Source organism: Pelophylax lessonae (genome assembly GCF_965119305.1).
Source record: "Pelophylax lessonae genome assembly, chromosome: 4".
In the NCBI taxonomy this organism is placed as follows: Eukaryota; Metazoa; Chordata; class Amphibia; order Anura; family Ranidae; genus Pelophylax; species Pelophylax lessonae.
The window spans coordinates 375,062,233-375,080,307 of NC_138771.1; the positions used below are offsets into that span (position 1 = coordinate 375,062,233).

The 18,075-nt window shown below is 43.7% G+C and overlaps 1 protein-coding gene across 2 annotated transcripts in view; it reads left to right on the forward strand.

Annotated features, from left to right (window-relative positions):
* WWC1 (WW and C2 domain containing 1) overlaps window positions 1–18,075 on the forward strand; it is a 274,697-nt gene that overhangs the window by 186,402 nt on the left and 70,220 nt on the right. For both annotated transcript variants that reach the window (XM_082254253.1, XM_082254254.1), the window contains exons 8-9: window positions 2,996–3,069; window positions 7,696–7,938. In XM_082254253.1, coding sequence (XP_082110379.1) covers window positions 2,996–3,069; window positions 7,696–7,938 — 317 coding nt within the window. The remainder of the gene's footprint in view (window positions 1–2,995; window positions 3,070–7,695; window positions 7,939–18,075) is intronic.

The window sequence follows — 18,075 nt, forward strand, 5'->3', positions numbered from 1 at the left end:
GCACAACACTAAGTCGCACAGCCCGGTCAGACGCACAACGCTAAGTCGCACAGCCCGGTCAGACGCACAACGCTAAGTCGCACAGCGCGGTCAGACGCACAACATTCAGTCGCACAGCCCGGTCAGACGCACAACACTGAGTCGCACAGCCCGGTCAGACGCACCACACTGAGTCGCACAGCCCGGTCAGACGCACAACACAGTCGCACAGCCCGGTCAGACGCACAACACCGAGTCGCACAGCCCGGTCAGACGCACAACACTAAGTCGCACAGCCCGGTCAGACGCACAACACTAAGTCGCACAGCCCGGTCAGACGCACAACACTCAGTCGCACAGCCCGGTCAGACGCACAACACTCAGTCGCACAGCCCGGTCAGAAGCACAACACCGAGTCGCACAGCCCGGTCAGACGCACAACACCGAGTCGCACAGCCCGGTCAGACGCACAACACCGAGTCGCACAGCCCAGTCAGACGCACAACACTGAGTCGCACAGCCCGGTCAGACGCACAACGCTCAGTCGCACCGCCCGGTCAGACGCACAACGCTCAGTCGCACCGCCCGGTCAGACGCACAACGCTCAGTCGCACCGCCCGGTCAGACGCACAACGCTCAGTCGCACCGCCCGGTCAGACGCACAACGCTCAGTCGCACAGCCCGGTCAGACGCAAAACACTCAGGTAGTGATAGGTACTCACAGATACTCAGGTACTCACAGATACTCAGGTACTCACAGATACTCAGGTACTCACAGGTACTCAGGTACTCACAGGTACTCAGGTACTCACAGATACTCACAGATACTCACAGATACTCAGGTACTCACAGATACTCAGGTACTCACAGATACTCAGGTACTACACTACACCCTCAGTCAGTGTACAATCTCAGTCACCAGTCTTACTTACCTAGTGTATGTCCCTTTAAGTCTGACTCTAGCAGTTCCTGGCTGTTTTTTTTTTTTTTTTCCCTCAGACGGTCAGTCCCCGCTCTGCACCCGCCTCCCTCTGTCACTTCCCGGTCAGCCTTTGCTCGCTAGTCTCCTCTGCTCCCTCTCTGTCTGGGGGGGGGGGGGTCCGCACCACTCGCCGCCCGCCGCAAAAAGGGGGGGGGGTTTACTGTTCCGCTCGCCACCCGCAACAAGAGAGGGGGGTTACCGACCCGCTCGCCGCTCGCTTCTGGGGGGGGGGGGGGTCGGGGTTCGAGCGCCGCTCCCCGCCGCTGCTCTCCTGGGGGGGGGGGGGTTACTCACACGCGGTCGGTCACGCACGCACTCCACACACACACTCCTCTCTCCTGCACGCCCTGACAGCCTCTGATCCCGCGCTCTGCTCCACAGCACCACCTGCTGGCATTATTGCGAACACACCAGCGCTTTTAAACACATTCAGGTGTGCTGGCTTGTGTTCTTGAATGTTGTACTGTAATTTATTTCTATGTTTATAGGACATTTATATTAAGGTTATGAAATTTCCAAAAAGAAATCGGAAAAAACCCCTATTTATCACGCTTACTTTTAGCCACATCTACAAAACCATGCCCCCCTTTGTAGCCACACCCACAAAATCAAGCACCCGTTTTTAAAACGCCTTTAAATATTTGGTCACACTCATGGAAAAGGCTATAAAGACACAATAAACCAATTTAGACTAAGAGGCGCCAAGATATGCATGCAAAGCTAGGGCTCCTTGAAGGTAGCTAGAAGTGAAGTTTAATTCAAAGTATATGGGTCAGAAGTAAAAAATGCAGACTTTAGAGGTCAATAATAGGTAATGTGGTAGAGTTCATAATTCAGTAGTATATACCCAGAGTGTAGGGGTCAGGGTTAATAACACAACAGAGTTCAGAGTTCTGTAAAATGTAACAGTGTTCAGAAGCCTGTAGTACGTAACATATTTTAGAGGTCAATCGTATGTAAGCGAGAATTCAGGGGTCAGCAGTAAGTAACGGAGAGTTCAGGGGTTTAGTAATATGTTATGCATAGTTCAGGGGCTAAGAGTAAGTGATACAGAATTTAAAAGTCAGGATACTGTAATGCAGTGTGCAGGGGTCAGGATTAAGTAACACAAGGGGAGGTCAGGAGTATGTAATGCATAGTGGAGACAGGCCCAAATAACACAGATTTGAGAGGTCAGAAATATGTAACACAGAGTACAGGGTTCAGAGGGCAGAAGTATTTAGTGCAGAGTTTAGGGGTCAGGAGCAAGTAACAAAGCAAAGTTAAGAGGTCAGTAGTATGTAATGCAAAGTTTAGAGGTTAGTTGAAAGTAACGCAGAGTTTAGAGGTCAGTAGCAACAGTGTTCTTGGCACAACCGTACCATTGTCACCAAAACAGTGTAAGCCAGCAACAGTGTTTTTTTTGCTTGCCGCAGCAATCCTGGTGTCACAGACCGGTGCAGCCAGCAAGAATGTTCCTGATGGCCAGCCACACTAGTGCCAGTGTTACTAGACCTAGTGCAACAGCCACAGTGTTCCTGCACCGCATATTAACACATTGACATCCTTACCTGTAAACCAGATCCCTCCAACGCACACTGTCACTGCTGTCTTGACTTCTATATTCACCCGGTTTTCCTTCCGGGGTCGCAGGACCCCCTTGTTGAATGATTGAGCTGCGATGATGTCACTCCTGTACATGTGCGTGAGAGTCAGAATCACGGCACCATGTTCTGGATGACATTCAGTGTGCATGCATCTGTGATGTGACTGGCTGCCGAGCATGTAAATATTTCCTAAGCGGTGCATGTTTAGGAGATATTCATTGTGCAGCTTTATTATAAGCCGGCTGCATTACAGGCTATATTACAGGCTGTAGGTACAAGTGACCAAGCAGAGTTTACTACTGCTTTAAAGGGTTTAAAATCACCTTTCTTGTTGTGTAATGTAAAAATCAAAAAAAGTAAATCTAAAATAATTTTCTTGATCAGTTTCAAAGTTTCAATGTCGATCAGTGTAACGACATGTATTACACATTTATCTTTGCTTTCCCAGCTTGCTTTGAAAAGTAATAACCAGTTTGCTGAGAAGGTCAGATTACAACTACAGTATGAAGAGGCAAAGAGACGGTAATTGCTGTTATGTTTTTTTGATGGCTTCATAATTTTATTTTATTTTTTTCCTAACAGGTCAATTTGTAACTGTTTATGTACAAGTTTTGTTGTTTATTTTAGAGCATGGTTGCTCAACCTGTGGCCTTCCAACTGTTGCAGAACTACAAGTCCCATGATGCAAGGCTGACAGGTACAAGCAAGACTCCCAAAAGCAGATGATGGGACTTGTAGTTTTGCAAGCTGGAGGGCCACAGGTTGAGCACCCTTGCTTTAGAGAATGCATATAACACAAATGCTTCTTTGTAACTGCAAATTTTTATATTACTATAATATAACCAGCTTATGTATAAAAAATGTCTAAGTTTAAAAAGATTGACCTCAGTTTTGGCTCACACCCACAGTACGCTTCCTACTTTCACTAAAATGTGGTCCAAAGAGCTGGGGTATGAGGTTCCTGCCACACTGCATTTACCGTATCTGCCCTTTCTGGTCCCAGATCTTCCATATATATAATATGAGTTCTATGATGAGCCCCTTACCCCCTCTGTAGCTTTGCTGTCTATCCTCCCGGGCACGGTTAAATCCCAGAAATCTAGCCTGCTGAGATTCTTCCTCTCAGCAGCTAGACTGTTAATCTCCAAACACTGGAAGAATACCTTTCTCCCACCCTTATCTTCATAAGTGAACAAAATTAATAGCATAATGCTCATGGAGGAGATGCAAGCTAAGGAGCTGGATAAGTGGGAAAAGTTTACCAATCTCTGGTACATTTGAATGCATTATTCTGCATCTGAGAAATCGAGCAATAGACATGGTCAATACATTTTTACCCTTATTTGTTTGTTTTTTTACATAAAAATCCAAGAGAACTCGTCTCTACTACTACTACTACTACTACTACTATAGTATGTGTGTGAGGGTGCGCCGATAGTGATAGGTTAAAGCCGCTACCTGTATTCAGTGCCTGAATAAATATATATAAATGGTGAAATAAATAGGTGCGCTAGAACAATATAAATATCCAAAAAAAATTTTTTGCAAAACAGCAATGTGGATAACAGGTGAATGGTGTGTTCAAAAAGTCCAACACATAAATCTTTAAATGTCCATAAATGATAAATCAAATAGGTGCTCAACAGCAAAGAAATGTCTTCAACTTCAGTGTGATTAACACCCACCACCAGGTGAAATTCCTCCTTACCAGACAGAAAAATAAGGTGTGCACAAATTAACATATATGTTGATCACTACAAACGTGAATGCTGCCAAACTCCACGTGAACCACCCAAAATGGTCCCTTACAGGATGATTTATGAAAAGTGCATATAGATGGACTTAGAATCCCCTTCCACTTCCTCCGTATGTTATCTACACAGGGGTGCCTTTTCAATCAGCAGATGGAAAGCGCTGTGGTTCCACTACTATCCACTATTGGCTCCTTCACTCTTGACCTATAGCTGGATAGGTTTGTGACCAATGGGCCAGTAACCTCCGAGCATGGGGTGTAGGAAATAAGGTCGCAATAGTGTGATACCTTCTAAAACCAGTTTATTTAAAAGCAGTATTGCACTTACAGTTTAGGCAGTTCAAATCAGCATGGTATGTTTTTGTTCCGGAATTCCTAAGGATAGGCTCGTGTCCAACTGCAGCACGGACCCCGAGCAGTCATTCGTGACGGTAACGCCTCCTCTCTGACGCATTTCTTCCTGGCTGATGGTGTCCTGTTCTCGAGGTTGATGTGGAGCTCCTCTGATGACTCTTCTATGGTTGGGTGACTTCTGACTCTTCCCAGCACGGTGACCGGACATGAAGGGGGAAATCTCTCCCAACTCTCGGCTTCTCTTCCTCCTGCTCACAAGTGTCCACAATCAGGGGAAAGTTCCCCTTAAAGTGTCATTCCACCTTGTGGGGGGTCCTAGGCCTGCAATGTGCAGACTGTAGACACGAGCCTATCGGAACAAAAACATACCATGCTGATTTGAACTGCCTAAACTAAGTGCAATACTGCTTTTAAATAAACTGGTTTTAGAAGGTATCACACTATTGCGACCTTATTTCCTACACCCCATGCTCGGAGGTTACTGGCCCATTGGTCACAAACCTATCCAGCTATAGGTCAAGAGTGAAGGAGCCAATAGTGGATAGTAGTGGAACCACAGCGCTTTCCATCTGCTGATTGAAAAGGCACCCCTGTGTAGATAACATACGGAGGAAGTGGAAGGGGATTCTAAGTCCATCTATATGCGCTTTTCATACATTATCCGGTAAGGGACCATTTTGGGTGGTTCACGTGGAGTTTGGCAGCATTCACGTTTGCAGTGATCAACATATATGTTAATTTGTGCACACCTTATTTTTCCGTCTGGTAAGGAGGAATTTCACCTGGTGGTGGGTGTTAATCACACTGAAGTTGAAGACATTTCTTTGCTGTTGAGCACCTATTTGATTTATCATTTATGGACATTTCAAGATTTATGTGTTGGACTTTTTGAACACACCATTCACCTGTTATCCACATTGCTGTTTTGCAAAAAACATTTTTTGGGATATTTATATTGTTCTAGCGCACCTATTTATTTCACCATTTATATATACTACTACTACTACTCCTTCTTTCTTCTTTCCATCTCTTTTTCTCTTACCTCTTGCTACACTTTTTTCTTTCATCTATTTTTTATTTTATTTTCCAATCCTTTTTATTAATATTACCTGCACTTGTCCTTTATGGGTCCTTTTTGGGTTTTCTGACTGCACACTGAATTCATGCACTGTGGGCTGCGCTAAGGAAATTTTCTTTGCCCATTCTCTTTGCAATTATTTTCAGACATAAAAGTTATATACCGCACGCCCATAACTGTGGTTACCTCACAAACTGTACACTATTGTGGGTATGGACCACTTTTTTGAGATTTCTTATATTGCAATTTATTTAATGTTTTGTTTACAATCTTCATGAGTATTTGCATTCACTCATTTTGAGTGCCAGTCTATGAAGTCACCTAAAATTTTGTTTCAACACTAAAAAGATTTAACCTTAATTTGAAGGTCACCTGCCATGGTATTGAGCAGGGGTAGGGAACCTATAGCTCGCAAGCCAGACGTGGCTCTTTTGATGGCTGCATCTGGCTCGCAGACAAATCTTTAATAAAGGGGGGCGTGTCCAGACGTGAGCCGCGCTGGACGTGTAGTCCCAGTGCTCCGTCTAGTCTACCACTCAATCCATTGCCATTGCCATCCGCGTAGCTGTGCCCGGTGCCAAGGAGATTTCTGCACCCATCAACGGTACACTTTGTGGGCTACCCTCAGTTCTTCTCTGGGTGACCGTATTGCCGCGCTACGGACCCCGCGGCCTACTCGCGGTGCCGCCGCCGGCTCCTGTGCTGTGCATCTGAAGGCCTTGGCAATCACTGCCAGGGAAGGAGACCTGCCATACGCTCCCTGTGCCCCGACAGACACAATCTCCTTCCCCTCTGACACCCGGGGACCCGCGGGAGCTGCCTCTCGCATCCACTTCTAAAGCCTTCAGCGGCCGGCTGCCATTTTCTCAAGGCCTTTACTCACCTCCATCACTCGCAGGCCTGCAGGCGCCTCACCACTCCGGCCTCATTGCATACCTGCCTGCTCTGCTCTCTTCCCAACCGGACTCCAGGCACTTTCACACGGCTCCATCTACTCACTGTATAGCTGCGGTCCATGAATATGCATATTAAATAAAGGTTCCCGACCCCTGAAATATAGTGTATGGCTCTCACGGAATTACAATTGAAAATATGTGGTGTTCATGGCTCTCTCAGCCAAAAAGATTCCCGACCCCTGGTACAGAGACTTTGGGACCCTACTGAACAGGTCCAAATATCTTAATATGTCATCCAGGTATTCTTTTTGTATGGCGTTAATGCATACTGCGATGACCCTTCTAGCTGAGCCTCAGTGTGTTTTACAGTTTTGGAACCACCCTTTATACCCATATGAGCATTAGTACAGTCGAAGGTAAAACAGTCAAATTGGTATACTGTCAAAATGCCTCAAACAGTTAAGAAAAAGTATTGTAAAGCCTGTAGCTTTTAACAGAACTTAAGTGTTCCATTCCTTCAAATTAAAATTTACAGATGTATCAGACATTATATTGCAGGCTGTACCTCTAGCACCTATACGCTTTTGGATTCCCTTTCTGAAAGAACACATGACTCTCAGATAGGGTGTAAACTTGTAAAACTGCATAATTGTAAATGTGTGTGTAATGAAAGTTTTTACATTGTAAATTAGGCCCATAATTGCTGGCTAAGAGAAAAGACCTTTTATGTATCATATTGTATATAAAGTAAGTCTAAAACTGTATACAGTACTTTGTTTTTGCTGCTTATGGTTTTATGAATAACGTGTTATCAAAATAGGACACAATGACCCCTTTTCATAAGAACCATGGGATATGCTTATCGTGAGCTAGATGTTGAATATTGCAAAATCTCAAATACAGAAGCCCTTATATTTCAGTCAATCATTCTGAAGTCCTATTCACAGGCTAAAATCTAAAAAAATCAGAATGAGAAATCCTGTAGTTGACATAAAGAATTTAAATGCTAAAGTCAAACTACTGTACATCAAAGTGTAGTAAAACATTTTGTTTATATCTCATCCTAGGATATCCAATGTAAAAATACAGCTGGCAAAACTGGACAGTGAGGCTTGGCCTGGTGTTCTTGATTCTGAACGCGATCGACTGATCTTAATAAATGAGAAAGAAGAGCTCTTAAAAGAAATGCGCTTTATTAGTCCAAGGAAGTGGAGTCAGTCTGATGTGGAACGACTAGAGACTGAAAAGAAACAATTAGAACAAGATTTGCAAGCTGCCAGAGATACCCAAAGCAAAGCACTGACCGAAAGGTAAGGAGACCATGGAATCAACAATTTTTGCTAACAGTTAGCTTTAGGGATGATCCTAATATTACATAGTTTTATACAAACTTAAATTGAGAAAAGACGCATGTTCTTAGAGTTAAGTAAACATTTTTTATCTTTACAACTTTTAAAACCCAAGTCTGAGTATTTTTTAATTGTCCCTCAGTGGGTATTTCTTTAATGTAATCTTTATTTTGGAAAAGTAAAAACGAACATTCTAACAGACGTAGCAAAGTCATCAGGGGTCAAAGCAAATACACGACAAAGCAGTAATATTAACCTTCAAAAAGCGTGGGGTAAATACCACCCATGGGGCACAAACATAGGTTAACCAACGAGTAACCAATCCTATCAAGCCTATGGCCAAACCTAGGCATTCAAAGAGGCACAAGCTGGTATTACCATAATTATTATTATTGGCCCATGAGTTGGAGGGGGGACCAAGAAGGCCAAAGAAAGGCCCATTCCAATGAGGGGCCCACTAAAGGGCCATAAATGACATTATAAAGTGCAAATAGAGAACTCTATCTTGTGTACAGACTGATGCCAGCAATTTAAAGAATGAGTGGCCAGTGCTGCAGAGGAGGGAACTCTATGTAGTCTTGTATCCATTTGTATCTAAACTGTATATTCTACTACTAGAAAATTAACTGCTAGAAATTAATAAAAACAGCATAATAAAAAATAAATGAACATGTACCCAAACTTTCACCATGACCGTGATCATTCACACCGGCATATGCTGCTAGGAAGAAAGAAGTGCAGAAAAAAGGTCAAGTCTATGACTAAGAAGGAAATCTGAGCAAGGGATCTGCTAGCTCTAGCAGGGCAACATCTAAACTAGATGGGATGTGATCAGGGTCCTAGAAATGATCTTGCCACATCGCCCAGATACTGTTGAATCTTCTTCACCTTCCCAATCCACTCCTCTCGGCTAGGTACATGAACCTGCTTTCAGTAAATAGGGGGCAGTCGTCTAGATGCATTCTCAGCAGGTTTTTAACCACTTTAGCCCCAGAGGATTTTGCTGCTTAATGACCAGGCCCTATTTTGCGATTCGGCACTGCGTTAATTTAACGGACAATTGCGCAGCTGTGCGACGCTGTACCCAAATAAAATTGACGCCCTTTTTTTCCCACAAATAGAGCTTTCTTTTGGTGGTATTTGATCACCTGTGCGATTTTTATTTTTTGTGCTATAAACAAAAAGATCGACAATTTTGAAAAAAAAAAAAAAACAATATTTTTCACATTCTGCTATTTGACATTCTCAAAAAAAAATAATCAAAAATCAAAATGTTTAACATTTTAGGCCAATTTGTTTTCTGCTACATATTTTTGGTAAAAAAAAATCGCAATAAGCGTATTTTGATTGGTTTGCGCAAAAGTTTATGCGTCTACTGACTACGGGAAATATTTGTCATTTTTATTTTTTTTTACTAGTAATGGCGGCGATCTGCAATTTTTTGCGGGACTGCGACATCGCGGCGGACAGATTGGACCCCTAACTGACATTTTTTGACACTTTTGGGGGTACCAGTAACATTACTACATTAATTAGTGCTAAAAATATGCACTGTTACTGTAATAATGACACTGGCAGGGAAGGGGGTTAACCCTGTGGGTGATCAAGGGGTTAAATGTGAGCCTAGGGGAGTGATTCTAACTGTGGGGGGGGGCGTGGCTTCTGAAATGACTATAGAGACGTGATCCTATATAGAAGGATCACATGGGCGCTATGGCCATTCCAGGGAGAAGAGCGGTCGTCTGTTTTTACAACAGCTGACCGTCCTTCTCTCTAGGCGGGGAGGGGAGCCACCTGACACATGCATCGGCTTCCCCACTGCCGAGTGGGGGAGGGAGCATGCTTGCCCCCTAGCTGCCACAAAGCGAGCAACGTAGCCATACGTTATTTTGCCTGTACGAGCCACCCTGCCGCCGTATATATATATATATATATATAAATATATAGTAAGCGGTCGGCAGGTGGTTAATTTCATTAACACCAAAGCAGCTGAAACTGATTAACTTCCCCCTCTGCTACTTAACTGACCAGACCAATATCCTAGGAGTTTAATTGACTTGATGCTATACTCTGATTAAAAAGTGTTCCTTTATTTTTTTTTGAGCAGTGTATTTACATTTTTGGTGCCTTCCACTAAAAAAAATGGGTCCAAGGGAAGAAAATCTGGCAACAAGGCTGCTGCATTCTGAAGTTAAATAGATTTTTTGAATGGATATGAAAAGTCTCAAAGGATTCAATAAAGGATTCATGTTACCTTTTATTTGAAATTCAGTGTAATGCATGTGATAATAAAATGTAATAAAAAATAAAAAAAAAAAACAGATTTTTATAGACCTATATAAGCAGCATTTTTTTGGAAATGGACAATAGAAATATTTTAAATGGCAATCATGAATAATTATAATTTATAATATAAATAATTTCATGGATTTTAAATTCACAAAAATGTTAATATGAAAGTTGCTTATGCTGTCAAAATTTAAAAGGGAACAGTTGGCCATCTAGTGGCCAAACACCATTTTGACAACTATCCCATTCATGTGTTTCAGTGTAATACAAAACTTCAGAGGTGGCATCTATATGTGGGATAAGGTGATGACATAATCGAATTAGCATAATTAAAATAAAGTTGGAAAGAGTAAAATTGGTTTTACATCAGGAGTAGCATATGTGGCTGACAAGCAGAAAAATAATTCTAGAAATTGATTACAGAAGAAAAATAGGCTATGTTTATATCTGTGTGCTGCGACAACATGTATGTTATTGTGTGCATTCCCAGAGTATGTTTCTTTTGGTAGGTGCTGTGCTGTTCATTCTTAATGACACCCCTTGCTAAAGCAAGGATGCTATGTAATGGATGGGATGCTGTGTAAAATTTATACAAAAACAGAATACAATGATTTGCAAACCTCCATAAATCCATATTTTATTCACAATAGACAATAGAGAACATATCAATTGTTTAAACTGAGAAAATGTACGTTAAGAAAAAAAATAGTCAATTTTTGAAATTGATGGCAGCAACACGTGTCAAATAAGTTGGGCCAGGACAACTAAAAGCTGGCACAACCCCAATTCCGAAAGTTGGGGCAGGGCCATGTTTACCACAGTGTAGCCTCCCCTCTTCTTTTAACAACGCTCTGTAACAGTCTGGGAACTGGGGAGACCAGTTGCTTGAATTTTGGGAGAGGAATTGTGTTCCATTCTTGCTTGAGCATATGCTGCCCTAAATCCTGGATATATCTTTCAGCACTGATGGTGCCTTTCCAGATATGCAAGCTTACCATTCCAAACACACTTATGCACCCCCATACCATCAGAGATTTTGAGGCTTTTAAACTAAGCATTGATCACGAGCTAGAAGGTCCCTCTCCTCTTCAGTTTGGAGGACTCTGCGCCCATGGTTGCCAAAAAGAATGTTAAATTAAGATTTATGTGACCACAGAACAGTTTTCCACTTTGTTACAGACCATTTTATATGAGCTTTGGGCTAGAGAAGACAAAGGCATTTCTGGATCATCTTCTTTTTTCCCTTATGGAGCTTTACCTTACATTTTTGGATGGCACAGAGAACTTTGTTCACAGACAATGATTTTTAGAAGTTTTCCTGAGCCTATGCAGTGATTTTAATCAGAGTCATGCCTGTATTTCATGCAGTGTCATCTGAGAGCCAGAAGATCACGGGCATTCAGTATTGCATTTTTGTCTTGTCCCTTACGCACAGCGATTTTTCCAGATTCTCAAAATCTGCCGATTGATGATATGAATTGTAGATGATAATATATTAACAACTTCTGGACCGGAAGGATTTGCCCCCTTAATGACTAGGCCATTTTTTGCGATTCGGCACTGCATTATTTTAACGGACAATTGCGTGGTTGTGAGACTCTGTACCTAAATAAAATTGATGTCCTTTTTCCCCCACAAATAGAGCTTTCTTTTGACGGTATTTGATCACCTGTGCAATTTTTTATTTCTCTATCGTTCATTAACGGATGCAGTTCTCTTTGAGTCATATCAGTAGGGTAATACTGCCCCCTACAGGAGTAGGACACTAGGCAGAAAAAAGTTCTGGCTACGCCTATGGGCAGTCCCGGAGGGTACACCCTCTCTCTTCCTGCATAGGATGTTAGTTTTTTTCTGCCTAGTAAGGAGTAAGGACCTAGTTCCTTGCTGGGATCTCTGGTCCTGGCATACAGTGCCTTGCAAAAGTATTCGACCCCCTTGAACTTTGCGACCTTTTGCCACATTTCAGGCTTCAAACATAAAGATATAAAACTGTAATTTTTTGTGAAGAATCAACAACAAGTGGGACACAATCATGAAGTGGAATGAAATTTATTGGATATTTCAAACTTTTTTAACAAATAAAAAACTGAAATATTGGGCGTGCAAAATTATTCAGTCCCCTTAAGTTAATACTTTGTAGCGCCACCTTTTGCTGTGATTACAGCTGTAAGTCGCTTGTGGTATGTCTCTATCAGTTTTGCACATCGACAGACTGACATTTTTGCCCATTCCTCCTTGCAAAACAGCTTGAGCTCAGTGAGATTGGATGGAGAGCGTTTGTGAACAGCAGTTTTCAGTTCTTTCCACAGATTCTCGATTGGATTCAGGTCTGGACTTTGACTTGGCCATTCTAACACCTGGATATGTTTATTTGTGAACCATTCCATTGTAGATTTTGCTTTATGTTTTGGATCATTGTCTTATGTCGCAGAGTTCCTATTTGGTCGACAGCCCCCCTACTCTGGCGGCGTGGGGTCCTGTCAAGTGATGGTGCTGCCTGTGTTCCCAGTATGGTGAGTAAATGTCCCCCACCCCCCCCTTCCCTGGGGGATTTTGGGGTGGACGCGGGCCCTCTCCCTGGACCTGTCAGACCCTCACACTCCAGGGTTTCCCTCTGTCCTGTTGTGACCCCCCTTCTCTCTACCCCCCCATGTGGGGGACTGTTTGGGCCTACCTGAGCCTGGGGCCTAGTGTGCAGGCCGCATGGGAGGCCGGGGGAGTGCGCCGTCCACGGCGCTCAACGATCGTGCAGGGGGGGCCTTGGTGGGGTTTTTCTGAAGTCAATGGGCGTTTGGGGGGGGGTCCCCCTCTGGGTCCCGATTACCGCTATTCCCGTGCGTGGCAGCCATTTTGTTGTAGCCTCTGTCTGCTTCTATTGAAGCGGCCATCTTGGTACACCCATTTTCAACCGTTTTGCTGTTTTTAATTTGCTGGCGGGTTCCTCAGGTTCAGTATAGGCCCTGCAGGCCCTGCACCTGACCCCCTCCTGTTTTCGGTGCGTGGCACCCTGCAATTTGGCGGTCGCCGCCACGGCTTCGTCTAGGGCGCAGGTGGCATCTGGTATAGTTCACTGGATTGGGCACCTGCAGCTGTCCGGTGCACTTTTAATTGACTACGCCGCAACCGTGGCTTGTGTCATTCACCAAGGGGGCACCAAAGGTGTCCTTGCGGCCTTGGAAGTGATGATTCTCATTGGGCATCAGCTGTTCCCTTTCCAGGTGGGGAAAATACACAATTGGTAGGCGGTTTGCCTCAGTCGACAGACCCTGGATGCAGGGCAATGTTCCCTTCATCCAGAGGCGTTCTAGCAGTTGTGCCTTCATTTGGGAGCACTCTGGACGTGGTCCTGTTGGCATCACATCTACAGGATAGTGCAGAGGTCATGGCCCGCTCTCGGGACCCTGCAGCGGATGCAATGGTGGCACCATGTGTTCTGTCATTGGCAAGAACATTCGGTAGGTTCAACATGTATGATGCTGAGATGTTTGGCGTGGTCACCTGCGCAAGGCTGATGCTGGCATGGTCGTGCGAGAGTGCTCACAGATGGGCCAAGGTCAGTGTCAGCTGCTGTCTGCCTTTCCTCCTCTCCAGTTGCTGCCAAAAATAGTTCGCAGGATCGAGGCGGAAGGGATTTCGGTCATTCTCGTGGCTCCGGACTGCCCTCGCCGAGCTTGGTACGCCGACCTGGTCAGGCTTGCCGCTGACGCTCCTTGAAGGCTTCCTCTTAGGGAGGGTTTCTTATCTCCGGGGCCGATCTCCTGTCTGCCTTTACGGTCGCTAGCTTGCTGGCCCGGCTTGGCTGTTGTAAGCCAGGTGTCAAAGGACGGAGGGCTGTCTGCTTCGGTGATTCCCACCCTGCGTAAAGCGTGGGAAGAGTCTTCTATGATGATTTCTTTTTTTTTTTTTCATCATAGAAGAAAATCACGTATTGCGTGGTGTGAGTCTTCTTGGGCTCCCCCTCGCTCAGAGGCTGGATCTTGGCTTCCTTCAATGGGGGGGTATCTTTTTCCAGGGGGTGCGACACTTTGTTCTTCCGGAGTGACCTCCGTCGCCACCTGGGGACCTTGGTTGGTGCAGTCGGTTCTTCCAGACCCTCCTTTGCGAGTATTGAGGGTATCCCCTGCTTACCTTATTGCAGAAGGTGGCCTTCTTGGTTGCTGTCACTCTGCACGCAGGGTGTCGGCACTGGCGACATTGTCCTGTCGTTCTCCCTATATGTTGGTTCATGGGGCCAGGTGGTACTTAGTCCGGATCTGTCCTTTCCTCCGAAGGTGGTTTCTAGTGTTCACTTGCACGAGGCCATTGTGTTGCCATCTTGTGTCCTAAGCCCCCTCATCCTAAAGAATGTTACATACATTGGATGGATGAATGGAGTTCGGGCACTCGAGGGGTACTTGGCGACTACGGAGTCTTCCCGTAGTCAGGTTCGCTCTCTGTGCTCACGGATGGCCCAAAGACAGGGCTGCCTGTGTCTGCCGCGACTATTTCCAGGGGAATCGGACAGTCGGCTTCTTCATTTATGGGTCAGGTCCTACCTTTGCCTGTTTCGGCTCTTTCTACTTGGGCGCCTAGTGCTTCCTGGGCTTTTTGTCATACAGGCATCTGTGCTTCAGGTTGCAAGATGACTACCTGGTCGTTTGTAAACACCTTTGCCACGTTTTATAAGGTGGATGTGCTGGCATCTGCAGATGCCTCTTTTCGGCCGCAAGGTTTTTTTCTGGCTGCTGTTTGGAGGGCTTTTGGCCTTCCTTGAGGGTGTTTACTGTTTGTTTTCAGTTGGCCTCATCTTTTGTTCTGATGAGTCCTATGTTGCCTGGTCAGCTATGTTTGGCCTTGGGGACTTGTTCTTTTCTGCTGTTCCCACCCCTCATTTTATGGCACTGCTTTGGGACGTCCCTACTGATATGAATCAGAGAGAACTGCGTCCATCAATGAACGATGGAGAAAACTGGAGTTTTGACCTACCGTAAAATACTTTTCTCTTAAGTTCATTGACAGACGCAGTACCCGCCCCTCTATTTTGAGTTAGGTTGGTATTACTTTCTGACACTGCTTTGATACAAAACTGACATCCTATGCAGGAAGAGGGAGGGTGTAACCCTCCGGGACTGCCCATAGGCGTAGCCAGAACTTTTTCCTGCCTAGTGTTCTACTCCTGTAGGGGGCAGTATTACCCTACTGATATGAATCAGAGAGAACTGCGTTCGTCAATGAACTTAAAATCCAGTTTTTTTGCAGTATAAACAAAAAAACAGCGACAATAAAAAAAAATATATATATATTTTCACATTCTGCTAGAAAACACCCCCCCCCCCCCAAAAAAAATTAAAAAATCAAATGTTTTTAATCCTTTTAGGCCAATTTGTATTCTGCTACATATTTTTTAAAAATATATTTTTTTAAAATCACAATCAGTGTATTTTGATTGGTTTGCGCAAAAGTTATCACATCTACAAACTAGGGGAGAGATTTATGCTCCAAGGAATTGATAAATAGATAAGTCTTTTCCAGTGGTGGTCAATATATGTGAATAAAATAAATGTAAAATTCAATAAATAAAGTCTTTTCAAGTGGTGATCAGGTGCAAAGTGCTTCGTGCTCAATAAATAAAAGTTTGTGACTTTCGTGACGTGGATTCCTCTTTTCCTGTGGCTTGTGGTAAAAATAAATGACTTACCAGAATTGTTGGGTCCTATGTGCTGTATAGCACTAGGACCTACAATGCTTGGAGGCCGTTCAGGCCGGATTGGGGATCCCCTTTGTGGATGATCCTGGTCGGATACAGGTTAGGTTCCTCCTTACCCGATCTCGATCCTCAGGATATGGGGTTAAAAGAAAGGCTCCAGATAGTGTATTATCGTTTTAAACGGAGCGAAGAAAGACTAAAACTCCAAGTTTGCAGGCAAAGAAACCGCTTACAAACACCTCCTAGCAGAGTGGCGAGCGGAGTGTTCCGGCTTGCGTTCCATGTGGTGAGTAGCGTGCTGACGTGCGTTCCACAAGCTTGATGCGTTTCGTCCCTTTCGTCACTTCCTTTAGAAAGTCCCTTCTATGCGCCCTTCCCATGCAGTGCTTCAGTATTGAACTGTAACTATTCTATATAATGTCTTAAGATTTTAGTCTTATTGTTTGTAGTTTAATTTGGATATGTAATGTTTGTGTTCGGTCGCTCAATTAATAAAGATTGATGACACACACTGAGGATGCTCTCAGCCACCTTGAGATATACAAATTACCCTTCATGTACCATTGTAGTTGGTACTCTTCTTTGTTCTGGTTCACACTACTGCAGCTCTGGGAATGAGCTTCCATTCTCCCTGCATCATTTTTTAAATAGCCTGCATGAAAACCGCAGGTGCAGTGCAATTTCCCGTGCATATGTTTGCCATTAGGATTAATGGCACCAGCACGCATCTCCTGTGTTTCTGTGCAGGTGGTTGCAGTGGGAATGGGTGTGGACCCACAGTGGGAACCGACCCGCACAAGTGTGAACCAGGCCTACTTGTCTAGAACAAAATTACCGCTTGTCTTTGTTTACTTTTATACAAACTATTAAAAGACTCCCTCTTTACAGAGTTTTGGATGGAGTGGAGAGGGACTAAAACCCCTGTTGGGTTTTTATTGCTACCTCTGTCCCTGTTAGGAAGAGTCACCCTCTCAGTTTGTCCTATTTATCAATATCATTGAAAGTCAAAGTAAAATAAAATCCCAAATTTATGGTTGTCCTCCCAACAGTAAAAGAGGGGAAATCTTTCAATGGGGACACTAGTTGTGACCAGGGGGGCATCAAGAGATTCCCTTAATTTTCTGGGAATTTCTATGACTTCCTGTTTTGTCTATGGGACAGGAAGTGATAAGAAATCTCCCATATGGGACACAAAAATCAACAGGAGTTTTAACCCTCCCTTACTCTATCAAAAATGAAAAAAAAAAAAAAATAGTTTTCCTTATAGTTCCACTTTAATTATTTCCAAAACTAGGCACTAGAAGTACTGACAAGTTTTATTTTTGTTACTGAAAATTGAAACCACTTATTGGCAATTATCCTTTTAGGAGAGAGTCAGTATAAAACAGATAAATACATGAACACAGAACAAAAAGGTCAAACTCGCCAACATAATTCCCAGGAAGTTTACCCAGCACTTGCATACAAATTATTACTATGCACATGCTAATTTAAATACAAAGCACAAGAACAAACATTTTCTTTACACTAAAGATAACCAGGGACATCATTAAAGGGGCTGGTTAATACACTGGTCTAAAACCAGTGCATTTTACAAATATGTGCTTTGAAAGTTCAGATTTTCCTTTTGGACTGTGGTTTTCTATGGATGTGTTAGACAGCCCACTGTAATTTATTTTAAAATTGCAAAAACAAATACCTATGGTCTAATGGGTGTTTTAAAGGGAATGTGTATGTACAAGACTAAAGAATAATATTCCTAAAAATATTTTTCAATTGTGTGTCTCATATTGTCTCCTGTGTCAACCTATTACTTTGTCTAGTATGTACAAAGTACAAGTACACGTAAAGGCAATGGCTACATTCAAGTTTAGTGTCTAATTAAAAAAAATAAATAAACAATCAGACTGGTGCACAGTTATTAGATAGAATTACGTGAGATTAAGACTCGGTCCACACTAGAGTGACTTGTAAGGCGACTTGTCAGTCGCGGTCCCTCGCAGTCCATTGGCTGCTACGGGACCCGTTCTAATAGGAGCGACACAAGTCGCACAAGAAAAAGGGTCCTGTACTACTTCAGGGCGACCTAGTGTGAATCGACTTAATGGGATAAAATCAGCTTT